The 24,255-nt window shown below is 40.7% G+C and overlaps 2 protein-coding genes across 2 annotated transcripts in view; one reads left to right on the top strand and one right to left on the bottom strand.

Annotated features, from left to right (window-relative positions):
• Positions 1-15,264, top strand: part of LOC137641529 (ras-related C3 botulinum toxin substrate 1) — a 177,202-nt gene extending 161,938 nt beyond the window's left edge. Inside the window, exon 5 of the mRNA XM_068374169.1 lies at positions 12,357-15,264. Coding sequence (XP_068230270.1) covers positions 12,357-12,512 — 156 coding nt within the window. The 3' untranslated portion in view covers positions 12,513-15,264. The remainder of the gene's footprint in view (positions 1-12,356) is intronic.
• A 25-nt stretch (positions 15,265-15,289) lies between these two features.
• The window catches only part of ATPsynF (ATP synthase, subunit F), a 48,439-nt gene continuing 39,473 nt past the window's right edge, over positions 15,290-24,255 (bottom strand). The window contains exon 5 of the mRNA XM_068374170.1: positions 15,290-15,427. Within this exon, the coding sequence (XP_068230271.1) occupies positions 15,396-15,427 (32 nt within the window). The 3' untranslated portion in view covers positions 15,290-15,395. The remainder of the gene's footprint in view (positions 15,428-24,255) is intronic.

The raw sequence follows: 24,255 nt of genomic DNA, 5'->3' as shown, positions 1-24,255 counted from the left end.
TGACCGAAGACGCTCAAAGTCCATATACTGAAAAAAGTTCAGTGATGAAGCAATTTTTCTCGGATCATGACCTGCGGGTGTACTGTCAGGATCCGCTCTGCGAATGAAGTAGGTGAGCTTCGCCCTCAGTTGTTTTAGGGATAAGTTTGATCCTGAAGTTTTTCCTTTGAAGAGCTGTCCTCCCCTGAAGTCTGAGGTTCTACAAAGATAGACCTTTAGACACTGTACTGGACACAGAGAGACATCTTCCTTCAGAGGGCAGATTCTCCAGGGACCCCATCTCTTAGTGGGTGGCTCGTTCTTGGCGAGAAAGGCTGGATCAGGAAAGAGTTTCAGTTCTCCCACTTCTGTGAAATGAATGTGGCCCTCATTTCTTGATAAGGCTACTATTTCACTAACTCTAGCCCCTGAAGCTATAGCGAACAGGAAAATAACCTTATGGGTTAGATACTTGAGGGAACAATCTTCACTATTCACAGATGAAGCATAATGTAGGACCTTGTCCAAAGACCATGAAATGGGCTTCGGTGGAGCTGCAGGCCTAAGTCTAGTGCATGCCTTCGGGATCTTGTTAAAGATTTCGTTCGTCAGGTCCACTTGAAAGGCGTATAGAAGAGGTCTAGTCAGGGCTGACTTGCACGAAGTTATCGTGTTGGCTGCCAGTCCTTGTTCATGAAGGTGGATAAAGAAGGACAGACAGAAGTCTATTGAAATTTCTTTCGGTCCTTTTACCTTAACAAAAGCAACCCACTTTTTCCAAGACGATTCATATTGTCTTCTAGTTGACTTAGACTTGTATTCTTCTAAGAAGTCTATACTGCCTTTTGAGATCCCAAATCTTTTCTTAACTGCTAAGGCGAGAAAATCATGGAATGAAGGTTTTGGGTTCTCTGTGATGAAGCGAAGACAGTCGATTTCTGAACCCGTTGGGATAGTGCTGGGTTCGGTACAAGGACCAGCCTCAGCCTCAGTACCATCACTAGAGGGAACCAGTGGTTCTTGGGCCACTTGGGGGCCACTAGAGCTGCCGTTTTCTGGAAGGATCTCAGCTTGTTGAGGACTTTCAGCTGAAGATTGGATGGAAGGAACAGGAAATTCCGGGTCCATTCGTTCCAAACTAGGGACATGGCGTCCGTTATCTCCCCTAGAGGGTCCGCGTATGGGGCTACATACCGAGGTAGTTTCTTGATGTCTCTCGTCGTGAAGAGGTCGATCTGCAGTTCCGGAACTTGTTCCAAGATGGAGGAGAATGAGTCTGCGTTTGGGGACCATTCTGGCTCTATCGGCTTGAGCCTGAATAGAGCATCTGCTGTCACATTGCGGAACCTTTGTAAGTGAACTGCTGATAGGTGCCATCTCTCTAGACAAAGGATGGCTAATATCACATGGTTGATATGGGACGATCTCGAGCGTTGTCGGTTCAGACATCTCACTATCACTTCGCTGTCCAAGATCAGCCTGGTGTGAACTGATCTGCGAGGGGAGAGTTTTCCCAACGTCAAGAGGACTGCCATGGCTTCCAAAATGTTGATGAGAATGGCCTTAAACAGAGATGACCAAGTCCCTTGGACTTCCTTTGATGGGAGTGAACTCCCCATTCTTCCGTCGAGGCATCCATGTAGATGGTCATCGACGGCAGAGGTGGTTACAAGGGCACGGTCCTCATTAGGTTCTTGGCCTTCGACCATGGGTTGAGAAGTAATCGTAGTAAGGCCGGTATCGGTCATTTTAGATCTCTTCGAGCGTTTGATGCGTATCTTCTCCAGACTTCTAACGCATCTTTCAACTGTACTCTTAGCACTGGGTCTGTTACCGCTGCGAACTGGAGAGCCCAGTACTCTTTCCTATTGGCGTCTTGAAATCCTGTCGGATTACAGTAGTCTCTTGACAGACCCTGCGATCTCCCTCCTCTTCCCCGAGGGAATGGAGAGACGATGTGACCTCAGGTTCCAATGGCTTTCCAGCCATTGAAACCCTTGAGCTGGAGAGAGTCGAGACTTCTTGAAGTTGATCTTGCCTCCCGGATGTTCCAGGAACTGGATCACTTCTTTGGATGATTGCAGACAAGCCGTTTCAGATGCTGCTTGCACCAGCCCGTCATCCAGGTATGCTGCTACCTGAACACCCTCTAAGCGTAGTTGCGCGACTGCATATGCAAGTTTCATGAAGATGCTTGAGATTATGTTTAGTCCGATGGGTATGGCTCCTAGAACATACTTTATCTTCTGTAACTTGAATTCTAGGTACGAGGAGAGGGGGCAACTGACTATAAGGTGCCAATAGGCATCTGTCAGGTCTATCGAGACTGTAAACGCCCCTTTTTGTAACAGGGTCCTTATGTGTTGAAGGATTATCATCCTGAACTTGCTGTTTTTTATGAACTTCTTAAGTGGCGACAAGTCCTGAATGACTAATGAGTTTTCCCGAGTCCTTCTTGGGAACACAAAACAGCCTTCCCTGGAATTTGATGGACTTTGCTTTCCTTATAACCTGTATGCTCAAGAGCTATAGGGTATATTCTTCTAATGCGGGGGTGAAGTGTTGGAAGAATTGAGGAAATGATGGTGGAGACTTGTTCCGTTTCCATCCTAGTCCAATCTTGATTAGGTCGTGGGCCCAAGGATCAAAGGTCCAATGATCCTGAAATTGTTGGAGCCTCCCTCCTACCGGAAGCGTCTCCTTGCTTCGATTGATCGGAGGGTTTACCTCCTCGACCGCATCCTCCCCTACCTCTTGAGGGATGTCTAGAGGAGCCCCGTCTGGATCCTTTACCTTTCAACCGAAAGGTAGTAGTATGCCAATCAAACCTGGGGTTGAATACTGGTGACTGGGCAACCAGCTGTTGAGGCACCACTTGGAAGGTGGTCTGTGTTTGGGCCACCACTTGTGGCACCGCAGTCATAGTAACTGTGGGGGATGTTGTTGAGCAGGACGAGGGGCAAGTCTAGACTTCTTTGTCTTCCTTTAAGGTTGGGGACCCACATCCGGGGAAGACTTCCTCTTTGAAGAGATGCCCCACTTCTGGAGAAGGTTCCTGTTCTCCATGATGGCGTTCTCGACTACCTCTTTCCTTCGTTCGGGAAGAGGTCTTTACCCCAGATGTTAGAAGATCTCAGCTTCCTGGGTTCATGTTTCACTGTTGCAGCAGCGAACATGAACTCTCTACAGGCTCTCCTAGTTTTCATAAAAGCATACAGGTCCTTTACTAGGGTGGCCATATGCATTTTGGCCAGGACCATGAGCATGTCTGGGGTACTTCGTTGGCCTGCACACATCTCTATGCAGTTTTGTAGGGATAACGATGCCGCAAGTCTTTCCTTCGTCTCTTGTTCCTTGCACAAGAGAAAGTCAGAAAGTTTAGGGAGTTTCTTTGCTAAACTGTCATCCAGCGATGTCTGCGTCTAGTTTCCCTACTGAGAAGGTTAGGTGGACTTCCTTCCATTCCTTCTCTTGCTTGGGCAAGGCTAAAGATAGAGGCCTGCACTCCTCTAGTGCAGGGCATGGTTTGCCTGCCTCCACTGCCTTGGCAACAGATTTAAATGCCTTCAACGTAAAGGGGAAGGCCATTGAAGCAGGAGCAAGAAAGGTAGGGTGTTTCTTGCTCAAGGCAGACACTTTCAAAACTGAATAACCCACCTTTCTCAGGCTACTTGACAAGAGAGCCTGTGCCTTATTGTGGTAAAAAATCATGACCACCTTCAGTTCCGTCTCCTCTCTTGGCATTGGTTCATGGTTCAGTCGAATGAAGCAATCAGGGTAAGCGTTAAAGCTTGGCCAAAACTGGATGTTGTCTAAGGGGACAGCTCCCATCTTCTCTGAGATGTAGTTTGCCATTTGTAATCGGCATAAACTCTGCATACTTCCAGGGATTGGTTTTGGAGCAGGTCGGGAGGTCTTGGACTCTGGGTCGCTTGTATGACCCTCGGGAGGCGATAAGTGGAGCTTTATAGAGCTCTCTCGAATTTCGCTTCCCTTGCTTCGCCTCGTTTGCGAATGTTCTCCATTAAATCCGTAAGATGGGCCAGTGCCTGGCTCATGTTGTCCAATGGAGGGGTAGAAGCTGAAGATGTCGAGGGTAATGGCTCCGATGCTGGCACAGACAGAAGGAACTCCGACTCGACATCATCATCATCTTCCGTAGGTAGAGTAGACTCCTCCTTGGCAATCTGGACGCAGGGAGGTCCGAGTCGTGCTTGGGGCACAACCATTTCACTAACCGCTTTCGGGAACAGCAAGCTACATATCCTATCGTTAGGTAGGTATGGTCCCGGAGAGTTCTTCTGGAAACCTCTTACCCACTTGCGCAGCTTTTCATGCGCCGCATCCCTCGACTCTCTTGACTTGGGTTCGTCGAAACTTTCGGTCACCAAGGTCCGGCAGATATTGCAGACTTGAAGTCCCAATATTCCAGGGATTCGGTAATGATGGTGCAGGGGGCATGAGACCTGCACATTTTGTGTGACAGTAGAAGTTCCTACTCCTAAGGTTGCAGAAGATCGCATTGCATTTCATCTGGGGTTCCTCCTGTAAGGAAAGGAAAATAAAATGAGTATGCGATTGTTTATCTCACATGTTAAACAGATATGCAAATATTTTAATCATTATAGCTTAGGATAGTAAGCTAGAAAGAAATTGGGAAAGACACATACTTGTGTATCCCTTCCAGCCAATTGCTGTGACCTCCCCCCAATATTAAAGATTTAGAGTTTCCTTTATCAGGGCAACTCGAAAGAGAAGGGTTCTAACCTCAAGGTATAGATAAAAGTGTACACTGCCACTGACCCTTCTTAATATTTAATATTGTGGGGTAAGTATTAACTGATTTCCAATCAGAGTATTGAAGGAATTATTCTATTCTTTCAATATATTATTGGTCTCAGCAAAAGACTGTACAAGGATACAAAAGGTATGTTGGAAATAACTACTGTATGATAAATACTATAGTTTTGTTTGCAGTATATACTATACTGCAAATATACTGGCTACTGTATAATCATATACTGTAGTTCAGAAAGACACATACTTGTGTATCTCTCCCAGCCAATTGCTGTGACCTCCCCTTCCAATATTAAAACTTTAGAGTTTCCTGATCAGGGAAAAACTCAAAAGAGAAGGGTTCTAACCTTTAGGGATAGAAAAGTGTACTACCACTGACCCCTCTAAACTATATAATATTGTAGGGTAAGTTATTAACGGATTTCTAATCAGAGTATTGAAGGAATTCTATTCTTTCAATATAGGATTGGTCTCAGCAAAAGACTGTGCAAGGATACACAAAATATGTTAGAAAATAACTACTGTATTATATATACAATAGTTTTCTATCTGCAGTATATGCTATACTGCAAATATACTGGCTACTGTAGAATCATATACTGTAGTTCAGCCAGCATGTTACCGGCAGGGCTAGCACCTGGTGGCACAGTTCGGCCGGCATGTCGCTGGCTGGGTAGTACCTGGCGGTACTGGTCCAGTCAGCATGCCGCTGACCGAATAAATACCTGACGGCACCGGCCCAGCCAACATGCTGCTGGCTGGGTTACTACCTGGTGGCGCTAGCTGATAGAGAGAGAAAAAGCATGAAGTGAAGGGCTGCCTTATTAAAATGTATGTTTACAATAAATAAGGGTGTAAGCATATAACCTTACTGCCTTCCTCCTGAATAAGGGTTCAAATGGAAGGGGAGAATCCATCATTCAGGCTTCCATCCAGCCGCAAGATCCGTTGCCGGCAATGCCGGTTTCAGGAATGCGGATGGTAGTTCAAGGGAGGACTGAAGAACTTTCAGCAGCAGAAGGGTCTCCCACCGGCACAACCTTCCCGGAGCCTTGTGTCTATAAGGGAAAGACTGAGTGACTAAACAGCTGCTTATGTAGGAGCCCGGCTGGCACCGCAACCCACCTGGCAAGCGGTGAGATTGCAGGACAACGGCCACAGGATTGCGATGGCAAAGTCATCGCTAAAGGACAGAGAGGGGAAGGGAAAAGGGTGGTCCTGTATCAAGTGTAGGAGTAGGTGGCAGGATTGCCGCCACTTCCACACAAGAGTGAAACAATGTTTCAGTATCGGCGCCATCCTAGGCGGCAGAAGAATAACTATTCTTCAGCCTAGGGTCTGCCGAATCTATCGAGTGTAGAAGAAGGCGGCAGAATTTTCGCCGCCTCCACATAAGAGAGAAACCATGTCTCAGTATCGGCGACATCCTAAGCGGCAGAAGAATACTATTTTTCAGCCTAGGGTCAGCCGACACAGGACTAGTCTTCTAGACCGCAGGGGAGAAGTGGGCGGCAACATACTACCACTTAGGTGCGGTCTAGGGAGGCTTAGCCTCATATGCTGGCAGCTGTAAGCCGGCAGGGGAGTGACTACTCACTCTGCTGCTCTGCCGCCAGCAGAAAGAATGAATACTCTGAGATTCTGTAGAAAACCAAAGCCGGAATCTCGCCGGCAAAGGTGGGAGACAGAAAACCTTATCCTAGTCAAGCCGGAGTGGACTACTCTATGGCAAGACCAGATAGGGTTGCACTCAGAGGGAAGGAGCGATTACCCCTAAATCTCCGCAGAAGACAAGTATTGAGTTATATAATTCTAGGAGACGTGCTATTTCCCATTGAATCAATAAAACGATACACAAGGGTAACCGGGGATAATGTCTGAAAGTATACCACAGTGCCTGGGGCGAGACGAGACTCGGTTACCTAAATCACTGAAACTCTAACATTTACGATCGACAAAAAGAAGAGGAAATTATGCATAAAATATATATCTTTACTAGTATAATTGTGCCTAAATAGCTTTCATAATTTATTAATGCTATTACAACCGGGAAAGTCGTTCTGCTAACTAAATAACACATGGATAACGAACGACAGCGCCCATGGCGCCTCCGGTAACAGGCCTAGCTCCTAAACACAAAAATTTACTCTAATTTCACTGTGAAGCAGGAGCTAAAAATTGTACTCAGTAAAGAATAAATACTGAACTTTCCAGAGGAAAAAGAAGCTGGAGGTTGCATAATAAATCCTCACAAAAGTGATCAAAACGTTAGATCAACAGGGAACACCACCGTGCGAAATGGCTACCAAAATAGGAATGAGTGCCATCTTGGATACAGCGCCATCTAGATACTCAATAGTAGTGCGGGAGGAAGGGTAACCTTGATAACGGCTCCCCTTCTATTTTTGCCACTCTTCCCCCTCGAAACGAAAACGCTATTCGGGGTGAAGATTGCTATGTGTCGTATCCTTAAGAGAAAATTTAAGGATATTCGTGGCAGAAGTTAGAATTCTGGAGACCTAAAGGTTAATTCTTTGGGAATATCATTGTAGCCAAATATCCCTTAGAAAGTTACCTATGGGAACCTTCCATCAGGACGACATGGCTTGAGCTCAAAAAGAAAAATCATCATGCTAAGAAAATTTCTGGTGTACAGTATAACATTTTGTGTATATAGTAAAGTTATCTTTCAAGTGGTTTTTAAAAGTAAAGAATAGTTCAGAATAAAAAAAAAAGTATGTAGCCTGAAGTAACATCAAAATTACATTATTTATAAGGGGGCCAAGTTCCGCTCCTAAAACGAGGCTAAAGTAAGGGCATGTAGGAATTCATATAGCCCCACATATAGCATAGAAAAAAATAGATAACTCTTTGACGCTCGAGGTAAGGATGGCAGGTTCATCCTTATTAAGATCCTTGGACATGGTGTCGTACAATGCTAGTGGCATTTTGAAATTTATTTCAAAAGCAGGTCTTTGGAATGCTATTTAACTTTTATATTTGCTTTTCTGGTTTTAATTGAATATTCTTTTAGTCTTTATTTATAATTAATGATATTGGCGTCAATGACCTTCAATGTCAGGATGCCTGAGAACTTCATTGCATGAGTCGGAGAGGGATAAGATGTCAAGAAAGGTGAGGTTAATGATGGAGGCCGCTTAGGCGATGATTGGCACCCTGGTGTACGCTCCGGTATGCATTCAAGTGTGCGCCCAGGAGATTTCTCTGGATAATGATCTAAAACCTCGGAGGCGAATAACCTGAGAACTTACTTTGAGAACCCAGGCCAGAAATAAAGAGCTGTTTGTAACACTCCAGAGGGCCAAAAGGTGGCAAAAGCGATGGTACTCCTCAACAGGATCTCTTACCTCGCTATGGAGGGCAGAAGAATGTGTCCAGGATAAACCTGGAGAAACACATGGTCGCCGTCCTTTGTCAGTTGGCCTGGTGGCAGACCCGACGACAAAGGTTCAATTAGGGGACTTTCTAGAGTCAGAGGAGATCCAGATTTCTTAAGTCTCCTTCAACATCGAAGATGTCGAAAGAGATTGGTCTCTGTGAGATTTCTTCTTTTATCTTCTGTGAGATTTCTATCATTGGAAGGATGACCACTCAGATTGCCTGAAATGACATATAAAAATCAGGCTATATATCAGTTTAGTGAGGTTGTTGTTGCTGTATGGACATGAGTCATGGTATGGCAATGAAACAATATCCAACAGATTTTGTAGATTTGAGAACAAACCTTCCCAGAAGAATATTATGAAATTAAAGCTCTGTTGATGGACCTTGATGCTTATGGAGATGTAGACCCAAATGGTATTTTTCCTTTGTTTTTTATAAAGACAGCAGATTTCTTGGCTCCAAAGTTATCTGTTATTTTGCGCAAGTTAGCAAGAAGAGGAGCTTTTAGCACTTGTTGGAGAATTGATAATGTTACTCCTCTATGTAAATGTGTTTGTGGTAGCTCAAGTCCCACTGATTACCGCCCAATTTCCATAACTCCCATATTATCTAAAGTTTTTGAACGTCTTCAGGCAAAACGTCTTAATAGGTTTGCTGAAGGTAATCATCTATTCCCTAGTTTGCAATTTGGTTATCGTAAAGGCCTTGGAGCAAGTGATGCCCTTCTTACAATCTCCAATGTTGTACAGAAATCCCTTGATTGTGGTCAGGAAGTTTGTATGATTGGCCTTGATTTTAGTGCTGCCTTTGACTGTGTTAATCATGAGGACCTTGTTTTCAAACTCAAACAGTTGGGAGTGGGTGGGTCGTTTCTTAGCATTATTATTGATTTTTTAAGTAATAGGTCTCAAAGAGTTGTTGTTGATGGGCACCATAGTGAGTATAGGAATGTGATATCCGGTGTTCCACAGGGTAGTGTTCTTTGGCCCATTACTTTTCATACTATATACACATGACATGTGGTTTGGCCTAGAAAACAAGCTTGTTGCATATGCAGATGATGCTACTCTCTTTTCATCAATTCCATCCCCTGAATGTAGATCTAGGGTTGGTGAATCCCTTAATAGAGATCTAGCTAAGATTAGTGCATGGTGCAAATTATGGGGTATGAAGTTGAATCCTAACAAAACTCAAAGTATGATTGTAAGTAGGTCAAGGACGGTGGCTCCTCAACATCCGGATCTCAGTATTGATAATGAATGTTTCTTTAAATTTGTATGACTTAAAATTTTAGGTGTGATTCTCGACAGCAAATTTACTTTTGAGAAACACATTAGGTCTGTGTCATCTTCAATTGCACAAAAAATTGCCTTATTGAGAAAGTCTTTTAAGATTTTCGGTGATCAATCTATTCTGAAGAAGTGTTTTAATTCTTTCATTCTACCTTGTTTTGAGTATTGTTCTCCTGTCTGGTGTTCAGCTGCTGATTCTCATCTTAATTTGTTGGACAGAAACTTACGGTCTATTAAATTTCTTATTCCTGATCTAGATATTAATCTTTGGCACCGTCGTTCAATTAGTTCATTATGCATGTTGCATAAGATTTTTCATAACTCTGACCATCCTTTACATTCAGATCTCCCTGGACAATACTATCCTGTTGGTAATACTAGGCAGGCAGTTAATTCTAATAGCCAGGCCTTCTCCATCATGAGGCTCAATACTACACAGTATTCTAGAAGTTTTATTCCAGCTGTTACCAAGCTGTGGAATGATCTTCCTAATCGGGTAGTTGAATCAGTAGAACTTCAAAAGTTCAAAGTTGGAGCAAATGTTTTTATGTTGACCAGGCTGACATGAGTGTTTTTATAGTTTATATATGACATATCTGTTTTAATGTTGTTAATAGTTTATATATGACATATCTATTTTGACGTTGTTACTGTTTTCAGAATGATTTATTGTTAGTTTGTTCCCATCATTTATTTATTTCCTTATTTCCTTTCCTCACTGGGCTATTTTTCCCTGTTGGAGCCTTTGGGCTTACAGCATCTTGCTTTTCCAACTAGGGTTGTAGCTTGGCTAGTGATAATAATAATAATAATAAATTGCAGGGCAGGATTAGAAATGAAATTATAAGAGATTACTTGAGTGTCATACGTGGATGATATCATGGTGAGGGGTAAATGGAGATGGTTTGGGCATGCTCTTCGCACTCCCCAAGAGCGATTAGTTCACCAAACTTTTAACTGGGCTCCACAAGGCACTAAAAGAGTTGGGAGACTGAAGCCTACAAAGCCTACATGGGTGAGGACTATGAAGTGTGAAGTGGGAGATAGTGAATGGTAACTGCAGATTTTCCCCCTAGTTGCACCTAGTGCTGAATGGCTTCCTTGCCCTGTGCAATCCTTCTACTCCTCATTCAAACAGTGAATTATGATGAATGTGTTTTTCTCAGTTTACACCAAGTTGTACCAAAACCACTGGGAAGTAGTATCAAGTATAGATTCCAAAGTGAAAATAATGAAAATAAATAGTACACTGTAAGAAACCTCTTAAATTACCCCTTGGAAAATTTTCCAACAGTTTGAGAGCCCCCCTCTTGTCCTTCACAAAGCTTCAATACAGAAAAATTATTATGTGGAAGCAGAACAACTTTATCTTGGCATTCTCTTATTAATAGCAGTCAAATCAGTGGCCTCGTATGCATCCTCCAAGGAGAAGGGAAGTTAAATTACTGTAGGGATAACTTTTTATCTTTTGATTGATGAAAAGCTGAGAGATGAACAAGCAGGATTTAGAAAAGGTTGAAGTGGCACTGACCAAAATTTTATTTGGAGACATGTACAGCAATACGTAGAATATAGAAATCAACTTTTGATTGAGTTTGTGAACTATAAAAAAGCCTTTGATAGCTTGCGCCGACCAATTTTGTGGAGAGTTCTACATTATTATGGAATTCCTCTTAAATATGCAAATTTGATTAAGTCTGTTCATGAGCGTAGCAAGTGCAAACTTAATGTTAATGGAGTCTAATTAAATGAAAACATAGAGATGATGGAGAAGGATTGGACTAGATTAGTGATAAGAATTTAGCAGACCTAGAGTATGCTGATGATGCTGTCCTTGTTAGCAGAACACCATAGGATTTGCAATGCATGAAATATCACACAAGGTTGAGATGAAGATAAATAGAAGAAAGACAGAGATGATGAGAATGGAGTATGCAATGGAAGATGAAATATCATTGGAAGATGAAATATCATTGGAAGGAGAAAGGATTAATGAGGTACAATCATTTAAGTATTTAGGAACTATGATCTCCCGTGCAGGGTCTTTAGAATTGTAGTTTAGCGAAAGATTGAAAAAGACCAAATCAGACAATGGCTAGGTTTTTAAGTAAAACTTGGAAATGAAATAGCCTGAAATTACAGATAAAAATCAGACTATATGTTTCAGTTTAGTAAGATCGATGTTACTCTCTGGACATGAGTTATGGTATGACAATGAAACAATCTCCAATAGTTTTGAGAACAAAGCCCTCAGAAGGATATTGGGAGTTGAATGGTAGGACTGGATTAGAAATGAAACTATAAGAGATTACTTGAGTGCCATATGTGGATGAGATCATGATGAGGGGAGATGAAGATGGTTTTGGCATGCTCTGCACACCCCCCAAGAGAGATTAGTTTACCAAACGTTCAGCTTTGCTCCACGAGGCACTAGAAGAGTTGGAAGACCCAGGCTTACATGGCTGAGGACTATGAAATGCAAAGTAGGAGATGATGAATGGAGAAGTATTGAATTAAAAGCTCAAGATAGAGACGACTGGCGAAATCTAACCAAGGCCCTTTGCTTCAATAGTAGGAGATGATGATGAGGGATAACTATGAGATTCATAAGATCTCATTAAGAAGTCTGTGTCAACAGAATTTGCAATTTGTTCTTGTTTGTTTTATGTTTTTTAAAGCCTTTGCTTAGGAAAGAATCATATTCTACCATTACATATTGTACTAAGGTGAATAATAATGGTGTTTTTTTCAGTGCAGTGTAAATATTTAAAAAAAAAATTGAGACTTCACTCACATTTTTTTCATATATAGCACAATATTACATTTTGTGCTATTATTGTATATAGTTTTAGTAGCAAGCTATTCAAGTGTCAAATGTTACAGGGACTGTCCATGGCTAAAGAAGTTGGAGCCACCAAATACCTAGAATGCTCAGCCCTTACTCAGAAAGGCCTGAAGACGGTGTTCGATGAAGCTATTCGCGCAGTCCTATGCCCTCTACCCCGACCGCCTAGGAAGCGCAAATGCATCATTCTCTAAAACCTCAAGATTTTTTTTAGGCATTGGAGGGATTTCTGTTTGTATTGTTATGCTGAAAAGAGGAAGATGGTAGATTTTTTGTGGCAATAAATAAATCTTGTTCAAGAGTATATATATACAGTTGTGAATGTTGGAGTTTACCATTTTGTTACCCATAGTTTTATTTGTAGCTAAGGAACAAAATTAAATGTTATATTGGGCAGTGTATCTAAATGAAAGTATTGATTGGTTTATAGTTAATGAAAGCATATCATTAGCCTTAAAAGCTCTTTAGAGGGATTCATTCCTCATGAAAATGTTGCTTAGCCTCACAGCAGAGGTTTAAATGTATATTTTGAGAAATGTTGAATGGAATTTTAGCAGAGTAGTTCACTTGCCAAAAACTCTTTCATCTTCCCTTTAGACTTGGTAATCATGGGGGCCACTCCTGATTTATCTACCGATAACATGCAGCAGTGTGCAACAGTACTGTAGTTGTTGTTATTTGATAATTCAAAGGCAGTTGTCCCACAGTGATTGCAAAGTGCAAACTTTGTAGCATCTCAATGTTAGCTGTTTATATTCTAGCAACACCTTGTGATGCTCTTGAATAAAGTTGCAGTATATTTTGTATTAGCTTGAAAAGGATAATTTAGTGGATAAAGATATCAAGAATTGAAATGTCTGCAGACAGTGTTTCTTTGGATTAGCTACTTTAACTAATCCAAGACCCTACCCAAATTTTTTCTTTTTTTATATGGTAAACTATTTTACCCAAGTTTTATTTCTTTCATATAGTTTTGAGCACAAAGTATTCTTAAAAGTTGAATGTTTATTAGTTTAAAATTTACTATTGGCAGTCTTTTCATATAACCAAGGGATTTTAGTTTTTACTTGTTCTTTATGATGTTATGTACAGTGTTAGTTTTAATAAAACAGGAACATTTGTCTGCATTAATTCTGAAGCTAGTGCAAATGTGTAGGGTCACCTAGCACAAACTGCAAAACTGCTTTAATGATAAAAAGTAGGTATGGAATAGCCATAAGTATCTGTGATTATCATCTGTATTGTTTATATTTTGGGAAGTTGTCACTGTATGTCATATGCAGTTTTGGATTGCCTGACTACTGAGTATATGGGTAGGGTTGCGTGTATACAGTGATTATAAGCCAAGTTGCTAATACCCTTGAAGTGAGCATTGCAGTTCATCTCATGGTACATCAACGATGATTCAGCTGAGTAGTGTATGGACATTGAACTCCTCACATTCCTGAAATTTTCACACTGGATGCTTACATTTTATAGCATTCTTAGAAACAGAAATGCTGCAAATGTCGCGGCAATTGTTACTTGGTTGTGGTTTAAAAGGCGAGCCTTTGTTATTAGAATAACCAAGCTAAATTTATTTGGAAAGAACACCTAGGTAATTAGCATCCAGTTGTTAGTACAGCATTCACTTGTTTGTGCATAAGTGAGGAGACTTTGGAATTTGTCTGCTTTCATTAGCCACTTCATTACATACAGAATCATGAATATCTCATGAAGTCATTGCATGTTTCATTGTTGTTGTTCTAAGTTGCTTAACTCTTTAAGTGTTGATAGTGATGGAAAGAAATCATTGTATATAATTTTTAACTGCTGCGAAGATCATGTGAGAAATGAAGAATTAACTTTAAAATAAAACTTATGCATTTCTATTCAAATATGCTAGTGTATGGTACAGTATATAGACATTGACAGATCATATTTTTTTTTAATAGCTTTGAAATAAACTTCCAACAGCTATCTTATAAAGTAATGCTATTGCTCTGTAATCAATGATAGAATGTGCTTATACCATGGTTTACATATGGAATTAAAGATTTGTTTATCTATTGGCCACACATTTTAAGGACTTTGTAAACTATATGTTCCTAAAATGCTGGAAATAAGAATTTTATTTATTCCTGGGGTTACACTTTGAATTTGAGGGCTGCTGGATTGATCAGACCTTATATTTTGTAGAAGATTATGTATGTCATCTTAACACCTTTAAAAGTGAAACTATAAAGTAGGTTAGTTACCAGAAGCAAGTACTCTTAATTTGAAAAAGTTCTGTTCAGAGGAAAATAAATATTACTTTATGGATTAATTTTTATGTAGCAGACAGACTTTCGAATATTGTTTATGATAGAAGCAGCAAGAAGCCCATTTTGGGCTTGCATTAAAATTGTAGTTGTCGTTTTTATTAAATAAATGTGCTAACTTCAAAGTGTTAAGTTTTAATTGTCTAATACTGTATTTCTAGTAAGTGCATTATTTTTTTAGTTTGAAATCCCATGGGATGGAATCTTGTATACTGTATAATATCCTGTTATCTGGAGTATTTAGGATTCCATTTCTTTAAATTTCCTTGTTTCCTCATTTCACATTTCTACTGTATATTTTTATGATCCTAATGTTGAAATTGGTAAGTTAACTCATAGGTGCTACGGACAAGGTATTCTCCGCAGAATCTGGTTTTGCAATGTTACCCCAAACTCGTATTATAATAAACAGGCTACATACATCATTGGCATTTTAAGGTTTTATTTTTTTTTCTTTATAAAGAGCCTATTGCTAGTGCCAGGTTGGAAGTGAAGAACTTTCAAGCTCATTTGAGATACATTTTAATAGCACAAGGGAATTTGTAGCCTAATTGTGCACAAATTACAATTAACATGTTAAAAAGTTTGTAAAGTGTTTTTACATTTGTAAATAGGGATGTCAGATAAATAAAATGTATAAATTTAATATTTTGTGGTCATTGATATACCCATTCTATGTCATATATATATTTTATACAAAGATGTACAATAGGTCACCTTCTTTCTAACAAATCTTGGCCTGAATCTAAGAATGCTGACAAAATGATCTTGAACTTATTACCAATGGTACTTGTGATTCCTGTGACTCACTGAAAATAAAAAAAATAAGAATTAGAACACAATACTGAGCTAACCTAAGCAAATGCTTTTAGATGAGCAATTATTTAAGTTGCTCACCATTAAAGTTTTAAAATTCATTCCTAACACAAACCATTATTTGTGTATAAGAGGTTAAAAAAAATCAGGGGTTTTAGGTCATATCTGTTGTGTAAGACAACTGAGGCATTACAAAACCACCTGAATATAAGCCAGCTTTTGCAGCAACAGATGCCTTTCCAAAAATATGTTACATTAATGCTGTGTTGTACTAGCTATGTTCTTGGAAATTAAATAAAGCCAATTTTATATTTTCCATAAGCTCACCCCTTAACAGAACCACTGTTTTGTTTACAAATATTTAATTTGGTTAGAAATTCCTTCACATACCATAACAGGAAAACCATCTTGTTTGCATTTAGTAAAACAATAACAAAAGTCCTAAAATAGTGTATGCCCTTAAAAAATGAATAATCAGCGGCAAACTAGGAAATACACAGTACTTGATAAATATGCTGCTGTTTAATCTGAAAATTTTGGTACTGTGTAGATCTGACTGGTGAACATCTTATATTACATAGTTGTCATCAATACTGCAAGCTCTACTAAGAGGTATTACTGAATAAAATGGCATTAATCATTTTAATTCATTACCTGTAAAATAGGAGCTTCAGCCAGTAATTTACATTAATCAGCTTTGTTCCTCCCTTCCTCTAGCTCATAAAAAATATGAGTACCTAAGATCACTTATGCAGAATACATTATGAAAAAGGTATTAAATAAAAAAAAAATTCTTAACAGTCCTGACCATTTTTTTCATTTTGCCAGGTTATCTGGAATAGGACACTATTGTATTAAAATAGTAAATAGGTTAAATTTTGAATAATTTTTAATGTTGCACCTTGTTTAAGGCCACTTTGGAATAGTATTATACAGTAAAACTTTACGCTCTGTGTTATGTTCCTAGCATAAGTGGTTGCGAAATCATGTGAATAATAGGCGATTTGATCTTAAGAGACGTAACCCCTTTGTAGGTAACTGAATATACTATGCATACTATACTGGTAATAATATACACTTCTTTCTTTCACCTAATTACATGCATAAGCCTTTCAAAGTGCTGTACTCCACTAAACTGCTGAATATAAGAATTTCTAGTACTGTATATTACTGTAGTAACATGATACCAACCTGAAAAATTATGATAATAGTAAAACAGTATCAAGAAAACAAATATCACAAACTCACAATTTGGCATCTGCATCATAAAGTTCCCATACAATAAGAATATCAATGACAATTATCAAGAGGCTCTAAAAAAGTTAAATATAATACAGTAGTTATATAATAATTCCTATAAAATTTCTTCTAATTTGGTAACATTTACATATGAAAAATTTAGTTCTTTAAAGCAAGCTCCATAATGATGCCGTGTCAACCTACTTGTGATAAAACAAGAAAAGTTTATTGAAAAATAACATTCGAAAATAATTTGTATTTTTCCCTAACTAATACAAACCTGGCGTAATTTATTTGGATTATCTTTCGGCGAAGCTGGGGAAGCCATTAGACAAAGTGTGAGGTGGCAACCCTGTCTAACCGCTTGAGCGGGTAGGCACCTCTATATGCACTCCCACAGCTGTGAGGTAGGTAACTTTTTATTGTAGGCAGGACTTCTGGGGGAGGTGATGGCAGGCCAATTTGTATTAACTCCAGGTTTGTATTAGTTATGGGAAAAATGCAAATTCTCTCCGAATTTATCATTTGTTCCAATACTAACAAACCTTCCGTTATTTATTTGGACGACTCACTCTTAGGTGGGTGGAAGTCCCAAGTCTGTCATGGACATTGACCCAGTTTTACGTAGTACAGTATATGACTGTGGTCTGGGGAAAACTTTTAACACCTCGCTAAAATATACAAAGCGAGTATAATAGCGGACTGTACAACGCAGTGTAATGAGAGTTTGTTGTCTTGTATAAATACATTCTGAGAAATGAGGGACGTGGATAGTAAATAAATTTATGAGTTACTAGGCTACACAAGGGTAGTGATAATTACCTGCAGAGGTTGAAGCCAACTTGCAGAGGGACCCATGGTGCTGTACCCCAAGGGAGGGGAAGATGAAGAAAGGAAAGCCAGACATATTCTCATTCATCTGAATCTTAACCCAGGGTAACCAATGCCCTCAACCAACTGCTACTTGTCCATCAAGGAGCCTGAAGTATTCTTAAATCACTTGTTGAGCAGCCACCACAGGATCAACAGTGAACGTATCGAGTCTTCCTGTGGGTCACGTCTTTAGTTATAGGCTGTGAAAGTAGTTTGCCTCTTCCACACGCCCGCTTGTAGTAATTGCAACACAGAAAAGTTGCGTTTAAATGCCAAGGATGTACTAATTCCCCTGACATCATGGGCTCTAGGTCGGTGAGCTAAAGAAGGATTGGGAGCCAAGGCTCTTTCAATCGCCTGGCAGATACAGGAGGAGACAGTGTTCTTAGTGATACTCTTCTTTACTATCCCTGAGCTAACAAACAGGCGTGTTAGTCGGGGCCGTGTTGCTGCATTTCGTTTAAGATAGTACAGGTACAGTATGCCTCACCTTACGTCGGTAATTGGTTCCAAGAGAGGCGACTCAAGTTGAAAAACAAAGCAAGTTTTATTTACTTGTCACTAGGCTAAACTCCAAAAAACCTTCTATTCTGTATTTTATTTTTTAAATGCAATTCAAGTAATATATGGCTAATAAAAATCTATTCATTCTTACAACCAAGTATATTTTAGATTTTAATTTAGTACCAAAAAAGTAATCTAATTTTATGAATAGATGTACATCCATACTTTTAAAGGTAGACGTTTTCAATATTTTGCATGTTACAGTACTTCGTAGACTTGTTTATTTGTGAATATGGTTTGCTTTAATATAGTATAAAATATAAAGATTTTGTAAGATTAAATAGATTTAGTTGTTATAATTATTTTGAGATAGTATAAAATAAACTTAGTACATTTATTAATATCTACATTCAAAATCTTTGTTTACTTCACGTAGCCCTACGTAGATGGCCTGCAGATCGTCAGCGGCAACAACTGATTTGTTCGTTGTTGTTAGATGTGCATTTTAATAAACTAGTCGGGGAGTTTGTTGAACAGTGCTTTTTTATTTTCAAGGATTACAAGATAGGGAGTTATATCACATAAACAATACACTGTTAACTATACGTGAGCATAATCATGATACTGTCGTGACCTTGAAAACAGCCAACGCAAAACCAAAATAAAAAAATGGTAATTGCTCGATTAAAATACCTCTTGTATGATAATAGAAAAGTACAAAAATGATTAAAATAAGTTAAGATAACATTGAAATCCAGGATTATTGTAGAAATCTTTCAGTACATATACCTTATGCTGCCAGCTGATTAAATTGAATGGCGTTTCAATCCCTGTCTAACGATCAAACAGATTTAAGCAAAGTAAACTTTCATATTACGTATAGTATTTACCAGGCACTTTCTAAGGAAACAGAGAGAGAGAGAGGAGAGAGAGAGAGAGAGAGAGAGAGATGAGAGAGAGAGAGAGAGAGAGAGAGAGTAGAGAGAGGAGAGAGAGAGAGAGAGAGAGGAGAGAGAGAGGAGAGAGAGAGAGAATGAGAGAGAGAGAGAGAGAGAGAGAGAGAGAGAGAGAGAGAGAGAAGAGAGAGAGAGAGAGAGAGAGAGAGAGAGAGAGAGAGAGAGAGAGAGGGAGAGAGAGAGAGAGAGAGGAGAGAGACTGAGAGAGAGAGGAGGAGAGAGAGAGAGAGAGAGGAGAGAGGAGAGAGAGAGAGAGAGAAGAGAGAGAGAGGAGAGAGAGAGAGAGAGAGAGAGGAGGAGGAGAGAGAGATGAGAGAGAGAGAGAGGAGAGGAGAGAGAGGAGAGAGAGAGAGAGAGAGAGAGAGAGAGAGAGAGGAGTAGAGAGAAGAGAGAAGAGAGAGAGGAGGAGAGAGGAGAGAGAGAGAGAGAGAGAGAGAGAGAGAGAGATGAGAGAGAGAGAGAGAAGAGAGAGAGAGAGAGAGAGAGAGAGAGGAGAGAGAGAGAGAGAGAGAGAGTTGATAACTGAACTATCATAAAAAAAGATCACTGTTAAGCTCTTGTAAAGACCGCTAATAAATATAAAAAACTCTCACAGCTGTTTTCATAGTTCGTTTGCTAGGATTTATGTTTAAAATGATCTTATATCCTTTAATTATCATTTATAGTAAAGTAACATTTTGTTTTCTTTTAACGGTATTCCAGTAATATGACTTAAGATACTTGTGGCGGACAGACAGAAATTCAAACAAAATTACCCAAAAACTGGATTGGTTATTTTTCCATGTATCATTCTTGACAACCGCCGTAAATTCAGAAAAGACAACTCAAAACGACGTTCGAGGTATACCTGTATCTTAAAACTCCTCACAGGGCATAGTAACAACTGATCTGGGTCATTGGTTACAGAATGGAGACTTGCAATCTGAAAGGACCCGAATCTATGGTCCAGTACTCCCGGATTTTGAATCTTGGTAACGAACTCGGGGATGAAGCCCTTCTCTTGAAGTTGACGACGCGACAGAAACTCGAAAGTTTGGGTACCCGACAACAGAAAGGACTTCATAGTCTTCCTGGCCGACTCCTTCGAAAGGTTATAGGAGCGGACCATGAAGCCCAAGGATCCTAGCCATAGATCAAGCCACGAAGCTGCCTGCATGGTGTACTTCACTCCTCTATGTTCAGAAGCTCAACCGCCAAGGTGGTGGTCCTCAGAGAGGAGAGAGTTCAAGTTGGAAGACCCTTCATTAGGGACTACACTGAAGGGTCAGGGGACACGGTGGAATGAGGGTTCCCCCTTCGATCTCGCAGTACTTCCTTTGTAAGACAAAAGGAAGTGGATGAGACCGGGAGGAGGAACCAGCCCTCAGGGAATCAGAAGTTCCGGCTATCTAAGCAATAGCTTTCCTTTTGGTGGCTGTTAAGCCTTTAGACCAGGCCAAAGCCGCACTGGTCCTGGAAGGCTTCTGGGTCTCTAATATTTTGTTGTGAAAAAAATCAAATAGTTATAGATGGGAAAAATAAAAATTATTTCATATTCTGTATCTTTATATTTTTTATTAGAATGTTGGTTTTTTATATTTTGGTCGTTCGACCCTTCTCATCATATTCTTTTTATGCAGCACGCCCTACTCCATGTAGGGATTGGAGATGGCAACTAGAATTGCAACCAAGTAGAGAAGCATTCTGCAGACATTTGACGGTTCTCATGGACAGAGATCCCCAAAACTGATGCGACTTAGCTAGGACAGTGGACATCAGGAACAAATCTATATTAAACATACTCTGTGTATCCTGTTAACCCCAGAGAATTTTTGGAGTGACATGAACATTCCTCTACCTTATAAACACACTGTGAACTTGGTACTGTATAGTGATCCTGCAATGAATAGATTCTCAACAATGATGCAGTGAAACAATTGAGACATTTCTTAATGATGTTTATTGAAATGGTACTCATCAAGTTGGCCTAGTTTGCCGCATAAATTGTGAATAGCATCCTTGATGTTAAAGAAATGACATACTGAATCTTATTTTTCTTCCTGTGTGACTATGCAATCTAGAGGAGGGGTCTCTTTCTGATGTTAAAGTGAGAATGTAGAGATAGATAATATTGTTTTGCAATCCCTTTGATCCTATTTGAAGTGACCTGTCAAATTACATTTGAATTTAGCCCAAGTATCTACATTAAGTTGGCTATTATAACTTTTTATGTGGAACCATGTTTTTATCCGACTGTGGTATTTCTTCTGAGTATGTTTATAATTATCTTTATTTGATTTCAATTTGAAATATACACACTGTTTTCAATAACCGTTGTGTTTCCTTCCCCAGTAAATGTTCCCTTCTCAGCCACCAATTTAGATTCCATGCAAGTTAGTAACAAGTGAGATGGCTTACCTCTGAATTATATCAAGCAACTTCATTTCTCGCTGGGTCACCTTGCCCAGTATAAAATCAGAGGGTGGTGCCCAGTGCCCAGTTCCCTTGACTGTTTACCTGTTGCCCAGATTTCTGGGTATTCTACCGTTTGATCTTTATGTGTAGTGAACGTTGGAATTTGGTTGGCATTCAAACACTAGGCAGTCCACGTGCTAAATCTGGCAATAGTCCTAGCGTGGATAACGTTGGCGTGATATGGTGTTACGCCTCTCATCCTTCTCTTCTGCCTCTTGGTGTAGGTGTCCCTTGCCTTAACAGGGGTAAAGGGCAGATTGGCCATGTAAGTCAGAAGAACGAGGACCCTCAGCGCACGATCGGGATGAAAGTGATCAGAGTGCCTTGTCCGACGCCGACCTCCTAGGGTCTAGACTCCCAACGGACGAACTCGACGAGGATTCCAAAGGAATCCTACGAGTCGCTCTGATTGGAACAGTCAAAGTTTGTGGTGGTGGAAGAGCCACACCCAGAGACTACTGCAGGGTGGAGAGAAAAGTGCTCACCCATGCAGGAAGTTCAGAATCTCAAGGTAAGCCATGGGCTTTCCTTAACGGTCCAGGAGGAGAAAGTCCCCTGGGGGAGATCTCTAGAAGGAGCCTTATTCGATGACAGGAGTCTTTGTGGCAGAGGAACAAGTTCCTTCAATGGACAAGAAGGACGGTCCGGACTGGAAGGAACATTCGCGAACCTATTAGGAGGCTTTTCGAAACCCCCTGGAAACGGTATCGGCCTGCCGCTGGAGGCGGAGGCGTTAGTACCGCACTTGCTTGCTGTTCCGAGATCTGCCTGTGAATTGCTCGCGGAAATTGACGATTTGCTCACAAAATCATGAGTTTTGCCGCAACAGGAGTACTCGGAGTCATACTACAAGAGGAAGATCTAACACCTTCCTGCTGCCGCAAAGAAGAACCTACTTCCAACAACGTCAGCAGAGAGGGCCTCTGAGTAGGGATAACCTTGCGTGTTGGAGAACACGTCACATCAGACACGTTTCCAAGCAGTCGCATAGGCGAACGCTTTGCCTATACTCCCCTGGTGGTGAACATCTGAGGGACGGTCAGCCTCGTGATCAGGTTCAGTCCGAGGTCGTTTAGGTGAAGGTCGGGTTAGGGGACTACGCGCTGATGCGCTGCGCAAACGCGTAACTCTTCCTCCAGACGAGGAATGTCTAGACCTTGACCGCGAACACACGGTTCACGATCATGAACGGAAGCGTCTAGCTCTCGTTTGAGAACGGCGAGTGCCGTGAATGCCTAGCTCGCGAACGTGAATGTCATTCTCATGAACAGTGCCCTCGCGACCGTGAACACCTCTCGTGATCTAGATCGTGGAGATCTTGAACGAGAGCATCTGGACCTAGGTCTAGACTGTGCTCGTCAATCCCGAGTCTTCTCCTCGTGAAGAGAAACGCCTCCGAGGAGAGCATTGAGACTGGAGGTCTCGTGAGCGTGAAGCTCTGGAGCAAGAAAGCCTTCGGTTCATGATGACCAACGGTCCATTTGATCTTCCGATCGTTGAGAACGACAATCAGGAGATCATGTTGTGAGAGCACCCTTGTAAGCACTAACCTGTGGATCCTTGGATGGAAGAGGATCTGCTGCTGCCAAAGGTGTTGGCCCAACCTCCTTTGGTCTCGAATCAGTCTCCGTCCTTAGACGGAGCGGACAAGGGAAGGTAACAAGATCGGGGCCTCCAGGACAACCAGCAAAGGACGTGGCAAAGGCTAGGAGGGCACCCTAGGTGACTGCTCTGAGAATGTGCCAAAGTGCAACTATACATCGCCACCCGGCCTGTTAAAGCCCTTGTGACGTATATGCTTTTCCTATAATAATACAATATGTATTGTGTAACCTACTAATTAACCTCACTTCCATATTTCGGGCTGTTTTTCTGGGAAAAAAGGGGTTAGAAATTTTACTTTCTTGGACAGGCAGGTGAGGGTATAAGTTGAAAGACATGCAACAGATAGCAAACAGGAGATCATCCGTCACAAACAACCATTAGAGAAAAGAGCTAAGAATTGCAAATGTTTACTATGTCATGCCAGTAAGTGTTCAAACCCTTAGTAGTACTAGTAAAGCTCTACTGGAAGAGCAAACTAAAGTTGAGAAAAGGAGCTACTGAACAGCAAGCAATTGCTAAATAGATCAGCAATAACAAGCACAGGCAGAAACGTACCGATAATGTTTGCATTGAGCTATCATTCCACTACATCAATAAACTCTTGCACAAAAGATCGGTAATCATCCTTTGTTACTGGTGTCTTAGAAAAAATCTGGCAGTGATTTTAGCCCTCTGAAAGCATTGTTAACATTATAAAGAGGCAGTCTGAGCAAAGATCTGGCAGTAATTTTAGTCTTCTGGAAGCGTTGTAAACGTTATAGATACTGTCTTCAATAACAAACGTTCAAACAGGGGAATCTCAAGGTTGGAAAAATAAGACTTCAGGTTTTTGGCTCCCTTTAAGGAAGAAGCTGTGGATGGGGAAAATCCTCTATGGCCTTTTTTTCCTACAGCTGTTGTACTTCTCTGATTGGGAGGGCAACCACTCCTGGCAAATATCACAAGAGTTCACTTCACATCTCTTTCCCCCTACTGTACATGTAGCATACAAAGGATGGGGATCAATTTCCACTTTGCTAATGAAGGTGCCACAAGGGCCAACTTACAGTTTAACACTCATTCTGAGAGTAATGAGAAGTATCACACAAAGCACTAGAGGAAGGTCAGTAACAGATGACCTAACGTCATTGCGGCCAAGAGCAGAATGAGAACGCAAATGTTCTCATTAACTCGCCGAAGAGCTGGCGGAT

Source organism: Palaemon carinicauda, chromosome 5 (assembly GCF_036898095.1).
Source record: "Palaemon carinicauda isolate YSFRI2023 chromosome 5, ASM3689809v2, whole genome shotgun sequence".
NCBI classification, from domain to species: Eukaryota; Metazoa; Arthropoda; class Malacostraca; order Decapoda; family Palaemonidae; genus Palaemon; species Palaemon carinicauda.
The sequence above is the reverse complement of the archived record's forward strand: the minus strand, read 5'-3'. Positions and strand labels throughout refer to the sequence as shown.